This window comes from Symphalangus syndactylus, chromosome 11 (assembly GCF_028878055.3).
Source record: "Symphalangus syndactylus isolate Jambi chromosome 11, NHGRI_mSymSyn1-v2.1_pri, whole genome shotgun sequence".
Lineage (NCBI taxonomy): Eukaryota > Metazoa > Chordata > Mammalia > Primates > Hylobatidae > Symphalangus > Symphalangus syndactylus.
In genome coordinates this window covers 17,191,473-17,200,028 of record NC_072433.2, presented here as the reverse complement: position 1 = coordinate 17,200,028, position 8,556 = coordinate 17,191,473, and the positions used below count along the sequence as shown (strand labels likewise).

Below are 8,556 nucleotides of genomic sequence, written 5' to 3'. Positions count from 1 at the left end.
AGAGGCTGAGGCAGGATAATGGCGTGAACCCAGGAGGCGGAGCTTGCAGTGAGCCGAGATTGCGCCACTGCACTCCAGCCTGGGCGACAGAGCGAGACTCTGTCTCAAAAAAAAAAAAAAAAAAATTTGAAGTGTTTTAAGTTGTTTCTGGGTAAGGGAGATGTTAGGAGAAAGGAAATGCTGTAACTAAAGCTCAATTATTATCAGTTCTATGCTAATGTATACATTTTAATCATAGTTATCTAAGCAGCATGCATTAATTGAACCTTAAAATGTTCCCAGCAGGCTGGGCGTGGTGGCTCACGCCTGTAATCCCAGCACTTTGGGAGGCCGAGGAGGGAAGATCACTTGAGGTCAGGAGTTTTGAGACCAGCCTGGCCAACTTGGTGAAACCCTGTCTCTACGAAAAATACAAAAAATTAGCTGGGTGTGGTGGTGGGTGCCTGTAATCCCAGCTACTTGGGAAGCTGAGGCATGAGAATCACTTGAACCCAGGAGGCAGAGGTTGCAGTGAGCTGAGATCACGCCACTACACTCCAGCCTGTGCAACAAGAGCGAAACTCCATCTCCAAAAAAAAAAAAAAAAAAGAAAAAGTATTGAAGTGTAAAACACTGTTCTTGCCCACAAGTTGATTCTAGTCTAGTTCAATACACATTTAGTAAAGAGACAACATGTAATTTAAACAAAAAAATTTTTTTTTTTTTTAGACGAAGTCTCACTCTTGTCACCCAGGCTGGAGTGCAATGGTGCAATCTCGGCTCACTGCAACCTCTGCTTCCCGGCTTCAAGCGATTCTCCAGCCTCAGCCTCTTGAGTAGCTGGGACTATAGGCCTGTGCCATCACACCCGGCTAATTTTTCTATTTTTAGTAGAGATGGGGTTTTGCCATGTTGGCCAGGCTGGTCTCAAACTCCTGACCTCAGGTGATCCACCCCCCTCAGCCTCCCAAAGTGCTGGGATTACAGGTGTGAGCCACTGCGCCTGGCCTAAACAAACTTTTTGAAAAGCTGTTTCTAAAAGATCCCTTAAATTCAGATATGACAGCTAATTACCTCATCATAAATTACTTTTATACTAATTGTTTCCAGGGTTTTAGAGTAGTTGAATGTTTATTTCATAAGGCACCCTAAATTCTATAGAAATAAAACCTCAGATGAGTCTCCTTCTTAGAAGTGTTACAATGAATGGGAGTTTACAACTTTTATGTGTCATGTTGCCAACAGCTGTGTTTGGGGTGGTCACTGGCAGGAGGGGACCATATCTCAGAATGGCATATTATTTCTATTTCACAAATGAGAAAATTGAGGCATAGAGAGTTAGATAACTTGCCCAGGTTACACAGATTGTAAGTTGATGAAGCTGGGATTTGAATCTTCACATGTGTGTACTTACAAATACAAATGTAAGGAAAACTCTGGTGAGTCCACCTCTTATATTGAGTTATTACTGTGTGAGTGCCAAGTACTGTTTTAGATGCTTTACATATACTATTTTGTTTAATATCCTCATTTTAAAGAATAAACTGGCTTGGCGCAGTAGCTCACGCCTGTAATCCCAGGACTTTGGGAAGCTGAGGCAGGTGGATTGCTTGAGTCTCAGGAGTTCGAGACCAGGCTGGTTAACATGGCGAAACCCCGTCTTTACTAAAAGCACAAAAAATTAGCTGGGCGTGGTCGTGCGTCCCGGTAGTCCCAGCTACTCAGGGCGCTGAGGTGGGAGAATCACCTGAGCCCAGGAGGTTGAGGTTGCAGTGAGCTGTAATCATGCCACTGTGCTCCAACTTAGGCAATGAGCGAGACCCTGTCTCAAAGCAAAAGAAAAAACCTGAGGCTCTCAGTAACTTGCTTTCGTTCATGCAGCTTCCAGTGGTTGGACCAGGCTTTAAATTTACTCCAAAACCTTTATGTGGGATGGCACCCTGCCCTGCCTTTGCACCATGGCCCAGCTACATGGGGTTCCCCTGGAGGGAAATGTGGAGCAGAGCCATTCCCTGGAGAGGAGGTTCAAGCATAGAGAGGATCAGCCTCAAAACACTGGTGCTGCCAGGTGCGGGGGCTCACGGCTGGAATCCTAGCACTTTGGGAGGCTGTGGTGGGAGGACTGCTTCAGTGAGTCATGATCGTGTCACTGCACTGCAGCCGGGGTGACAGAGCGAGATCATGTCTCAAACCCCTAAAATCAGAAAAACAAAACAAAAACACCAGTAGTGTTGAGGGAAGGGGAAGGAAGTGATCAAAGACCAGCTAAACAGCCCAAGCTAAGCATGGTTCCACTACAGAGGATGTGGCCGGTAAATCTTTGCTAAGGGACTTAAATCCTATTAATTGGGGAGCTACATGTGTGGGCAGACAATTCACAGCCCCTGTGATGTGATCCACTGATATCATCATTTCCCTGGGCCCTAGCATCTGCCGTTTGCTGCTTTTTTGACTAGATATGAACGATCAAATTTATTTTATTTTTTTGAGATGGAGTTTCACTCTTGTCGCCCAGGCTGGAGTGCAAGTGCAGTGGCCCGATCTTGCAACCTCTGCCGCCCAGGTTCAAGAGATTCTCCCGCCTCAGTTTCCTCAGTAGCTGGGACTACAGGCATGCGCCACCCTGCGCGACTAATTTTTGTACTTTTTTGTAGTGACAGGGTTTCACCATGTTGCCCAGCCTAGTTTCAAACTTCTGGGCTCAAGTGATCTGTCCGCCTCAGCCTCCCAAAGTGCTGGGATTACAGGCGTGAGTCACTTTGCCTGGCCAGTGACTGTATCCGAGATGCCAGTTTCATACAGTGGTATTAAGGAAGGAAAATGATGAAAGTAAATTTACTGAAAATAATGAAGGTTCACTTGTTAACTCACATCCACTGGTTCATTTTTCAGTTCTTACTTTAATGAGCAAATCTGAGTAGTAGTTTTCATGATCATAAACACTCAATGTCAATGTTGGAAATACAACTTTTAATTCTTTAGGACCAGCAATATTTGATCAGGGCCCCCAGAGTGATTCCTCCCGAGTTTTGGTTTTGAAATGGTTACATCTTTTTTTTTTTTTTTTTGACAGTCTTGCTCTGTTGCCAGGCTGGAGTGCAGTGGTGCAATCTCAGCTCACTGCAACCTCCACCTCCCAGGTTCAAGCGATTCTCCTGCCTCAGTTTCCTCAGTAGCTGGGATTACAGGCACGCACCACCATGCCCGGCTAATTTTTGTATTTTTAGTAGAGATGGGGTTTCACCATTTTGGCCAGGCTGGTCTCGAACTCCTGGCCTCAACTGATCCACCCGCCTCACCCTCCCAAAGTGCTGGGATTACAGGTATGAGCCACTGCACCCGGTGAAATGGTTACATTTTGTCAAGTGGGCAAATGGGAAGAACAGAAGCCTGTGAATTTTGGGCTATTTTGAGGTAAAATGCTTTATTTTTTCTAGGTCCATATGGATGGACTGCTAACAACTGCTCAGTTGAAGTTAAATGGACTCTTGTTCTTAAAAAATATATATATTTTGCCATATCCTCTGCAAAACTGCTTATTTGCATAAACTTTTTTTTTTTTTTGAGCGGGGTGAGGGACAGGGCATTTTGCTGTCGATGGAATGCAGTGGCGTGATTTCGGCTCACTGCAGCCTCCTGGGCTCAAGCCATCCTCCCATCTCAGCCTCCCGGGTAGCTGGAACTAGTGGCACATGCCACCACTGTGGCTAATTTTTGTATTTTTAATAGAGATGGGGTTTTACCATGTTGCCCAGGCAGATCTCGAACCTGGCCTCAAGTGATCCTCCTGCCTTGTCCTCCCAAAGTGCTGTGATTACAGGTGCGGGCCACCATGCCTGGCCTGCTTAAACTAGTCAGTTAAGAACAAACAAACAAAAAGAGGCCGGGCGCGGTGGCTCAAGCCTGCAATCCCAGCACTTTGGAAGGCCGAGGCGGGCGGATCACGAGGTCAGGAGATTGAGGCCATCCTGGCTAATACTGTGAAACCCCATCTCTACTAAAAATACAAAAACAAAATTAGCCGGGCGTGGTGGCGGGTGCCTGTAGTCCCAGCTACTCGGGAGGCTAAGGCAGGAGAACGGCGTGAACCCGGGAGGCGGAGCTTGCAGTGAGCTGAGATCACGCCACTGCACTCCAGCCTGGGCGACAGAGCGAGACTCCGTAGTATGTCAATTACATCTCAAAAAAAAAAAAAAAAAAAAAAGAATAGAAGAATACCTCCCCAAAAATGATACAAGAAAAGATTCACCTAAATCTGTTCACAGCTGTCTGCAGAGCTCCGACTGTGTGCTGAGCCTGGGGGTAAACAGGGCACGGACACGTTTGGGAGGGGATTATAGGCCGGGTTTCCACACTTTTTGGTCCAGGCAAACCCAGACGAGCCAGCTGGCTCAAGAACTTGGCTGCCGCGCGATGACTGAACAGAGCCTACGTTCGAACCCACGGTTGCAAGACTTAGGAGCCCCCGATGGGAACTGCCGTGGTTCACTGCCCCAGCGAGTACTGAATGAACGACAGTGGGAGGGTGGTCCCCGAGCACCTGCCGCTCAACTGCCCCGCCTGGTCTGCGACATCCTCCCGCCCGCATGGACTGCGCGCAGCGCCGCCCAGCGCCGCCCAGCGGGGAGCCCAGCTCGGTGCTAGGGCCCGCGAAGCGGAGGAGGCCGGCGCCCGAGGCGGGGCAAAGTTCCTCCTAGAGCAGCGAGGACCGGAGGGCAAGGCCAGCGCGCGCCGGGCGGCCTGCGTCCCGGGCACAGACGCGACGGGACCGCACTGGGCGGCTGCTGGGCCTACGGCTGTGGGGCGCGCAGAGTCCACCTGGCGGCCAAGGGCGCTGGCGACCGCTGAAGCTCCTGGGGGTCTTCGGGGTCCGGGCTGCTCCTGTGCCCGCGGGAAGGCTGGGCGCTGTGCACACACAGACCCCGCTCCGGGCCAGCCCCGCAGGGAGACAACCGGGGCGGCGGTTGCTGGGCGGGGCCGGGTCGGGGGCGGCTGTTGGAGGCCGGCAGGCAGCGCGCGGGGCAGCCCTCGGCAGACGGCCAATGGCGGCGGTGATCGGGGCGCGGGGGGCGACGCGGCGCTTGTTGGCTGCGCTGCGAGGCCAGAGCCTAGGGCTCGCGGCCATGGTGAGTGTACAGCGGCCGCGTGGGCGGGGGTCAGGGGTCCGGGGTCTGGGGGCGGTGCGAGGCCCGGCGGCGTCGGCTGAGGGGCTAGCGGGAGTGGGGCGGCCCCGGCGTGGGCCGGGCCTTGGAGCTCGGGCGTCGGGTCACCGCGTCCCGGGACTGAGCACCTGTCCGGCGCGCCGCTCAGAGACCCGGGTGGCCGCAGCCCCCGCCACTTCCCCTTGACTTTACACCTCCGCCGAAGCCTACGAACTTGCCAACCGGAAACAAATGGGAACGAATTTTGTTCAGCAACTACAAAAGGCAGGTGTGAAAAGTAGTTGCAAAACATGGGTGCCTGCCGCCGCTCGCTGTGCTGAGGACGAACGGCGCTGCGGGCCCGGCTCCCTATGGCGGCTCCCTGCTCGCGCTTCACTCCAGCGGGAACTTCCCCATAGAGGTTTTGGAGGAGTTATTAATAAATCGGTTCTTTGGGTGACATATTGGCTTTTCTTTCCTTTTTCAAGGGGCCGTCAGTTTTCCTGCTGTAGAAATTAATATTTTGGAGTAAATGGAGGGAAAGTTTTAACATGCAGCACCACCTAGTGGAAAAGTGGTGCGTTTAACTCACCATCTCATTTTAAGTTGCATTTTAAGCGCCCATTTCAGTTTGAAATGTTTTGTTTTGTTTTCTCGAGACGGAGTCTCACTGTATCGCCGAGCCCAGAGTGCATTGGCGCGATCTCTGCTCACTGCAACCTCCGTCTCCTGGGTTCACGCGATTCTCCCGCCTCACCCTCCTGAGTAGCTGCGATTACAGGCGCGTGCCATTTCGCCTAGGTAATTTTTTATATTTTTAGTACAGAGGGGTTTTCGCCATGTTGGCCAGGCTGGTCTCGAACTCCTGACCCCAGGTGATCCACTTGCCTCCGCCTCCCAAAGTGCTGGGATTACAGGCGCGAGCCACTGCGCCTGGCCTGAAATTCTTTAACAGAAGAAATTTTTTTTTTTTTTTTTTTTTTTTTTTTTTTGAGACGGAGTCTCGCTGTGTCACCCAGGCTGGAGTGCAGTGGCGCGATCTCTGCTCACTGCAAGCTCCGCTTCCTGGGTTCACGCCATTCTCCTGCCTCAGCCTCCCGAGTAGCTGGGACAACAGGCGCCCGCCGCCACGCCAGGCTAATTTTTTTGTATTTTTAGTAGAGACGGGGTTTCACCATGTTAGCCAGGATGGTCTGGATCTCCTGACCTCGTGTTCCACCCTCCTTGGCCTCCCAAAGTGCTGTAATAGAAGAAATTTAAAATAGCTCGAAGACGGAGGAAGATAAGCACTCCGCCGCTTCTTGGCCACGTAAGGGGAGAACACAAGTTGAGTGCCTACTGTCACCTAGGCGTGTCTTGAGGCGTACTCTGCCCCAGGTGCTAGTGATCCAGTAAGATTAGGGTGTTCTGGGAAGGAATGAATCAACAGACATGATTTGAGCGCTGCCACGTGCCATGCTCGATGCTAGGTACCCTCACATTCAAGATCTGTAAGCCATTCAAAAAATCTTGGCAGGTAGATATTATAATATCCCCACTACAGACAGAAGGATCCGGGAATTCAGAAAAGCGAAGTTTAGTATCCCACAGCTAAAAGTAACAAAGTTAGGCCTTAGATGTAGTTTACTCTCTTCAAATCCTAGCCTACCCCCCACCCCTTGAAAAAATTAAGCCCACCACCAAGGGTTCTGCTGTGAATGTGCCCTCATGGGGGCCTTCGATGTTATGTAGATGAAGTGGCTCCATTTCCCAATCCTGGGAGTGGTCCCTGCTGCTGGGCAGGTGTCTGTTGTGGGCATAAAGTGCATACCATTGATCTTAGTGGGGATGTGGATGGTCCAGCACTCAGAGAAAACAGCTCAGAGTGTGTTCCACAGACTCCAGGTTCCTGGGAGGCAGAGGTTGCAGTGAGCTGAGATCACACCACTGCACTCCAGCCTGGGTGACAGAGCAAGACTTGGTCTCAAAAAAAAAAAAAAAAAGGTACTCTCATTCTTTCCTTTTGTTAGTTGTGGGAAAGAATAGCCAACCTAGCAAAGAAGAAAAACTAGAAAACTGATTCATTAGTATTTTTTTCTTCATTTTCATAGAATAAGTTATCTAAAGGTAAAATCTTTTTCCTCTCTTAATATTAGTGATAAACGATTTTAGGATTTCTGAAGTGGGAATGAGTTGCAGCTTAATGGCAGAGAATCCAGGGAATGCAGCTTAGCCCACAGTTGCCCTTTGATGAGGAGCCTTCACTAATGTTCATCTTTCTGGGTGACAGCCTCTCTCTCACCTGAGCCTACAGTAACTGCAAGTAGGTAAGGCAGGAAGTGTTGCCTGGAATGAGAACCCTGCTTTCCCAACTTCTAGCCGAGTGTCCATCTTTTCTCTCTGGCCCTGATGTTTAAAGTTATTTCAGTTAAAAAACCAATAGCATGGGAAGTGTGGGCCTGTTAATCAACAGAACCTGGCTTTGTGAATGTCATCCCCAGGGTGAGTAGAAACAGGCCAGACAGTGCACACAAGTGCTTTGGACTGGGCAGTACTCTGGCCAAACTATGGAGAGAGTTTGTCTGACTGGTGCTCTGAGAAAAGGGCTTCATAAACCCACCCCATTGAGGTCAGGGCTTTTTAACCTGTAGTCCAGAGGATCTGTGGACCCCCAGAAGTTAGATAAAATCCTATGTAAATGTGCATTTGTTTTTCCCCATCCGGGGATTGGTTTTCATTAGATGTGACGGGAGATGGTAATTCCAAATAGTTAAAACCATCTTTCATTCCATTGTTCTCAAAAGACAGACCAAAACAAGGCTAGCTCTGTACAAAATAAGCTGCCTCTATGGTATGTTCCCTCTGGCCCCCTTACTGCTGCCTCAGACATCACAGCTCAGCTTCTCTGGCTTATTAGAGATACAACAGAGAGTAGTGAAGGCTACTGAAGTGATGTAGGGCCATCCAAAGAGCAATAGACCAGGAGTTTGGAGCCTTGAATTCTAATTCTGGTCCTGCCAATAGACTTGCCACAAGTCCTGGCATTCTGCAGTGTCCAAGGTGGCCAGTGGTACTAGTAAATCTTTGTTGTATCTGTAATAAACCACAGAAGGGCTGGGCACAGTCACTCATGCCTGTAATTCCAGCACTTTGGGAGGTCCAGGCAGGCAGATTGCTTGAGCTCAGGAATTCAAGGCCAGCCTGAGCAACATGGTGAAAATTCATCTCTACCCAAAATACAAAAAATTAGTTGGGTGTGGTGGTGTGCACCTGTAGTCCCAGCTACTTGGGAGGCTGAGGTGGGAGGATCACTTGAACCCAGGAGGTGGAGGTTGCAGTGAGCCTTGATTGCACCACTATGCTCCAGCCTGGGCGACAGAGCGAGACCCTGTCTCAAAACAACCAACCAACCAACTAACCAACCAACCAACCAACCAACCAACCAACCAACCAACCA

General features: G+C 50.0%; 1 protein-coding gene across 3 annotated transcripts in view; it reads left to right on the top strand.

Moving 5' to 3' along the window:
• Window positions 1–4,594: 4,594 nt before the first annotated feature.
• Window positions 4,595–8,556, top strand: part of PCBD2 (pterin-4 alpha-carbinolamine dehydratase 2) — a 58,543-nt gene continuing 54,581 nt past the window's right edge. For 2 of the 3 annotated variants that reach the window (XM_063611719.1, XM_055233052.2), the window contains exon 1: window positions 4,611–5,105. In XM_063611719.1, the coding sequence (XP_063467789.1) occupies window positions 5,022–5,105 (84 nt within the window). In that variant the 5' untranslated portion in view covers window positions 4,611–5,021. Of the gene's footprint in view, window positions 5,106–8,556 lie in introns of all 3 variants that reach the window. The other variant, XM_063611720.1, reaches the window with a different exon arrangement.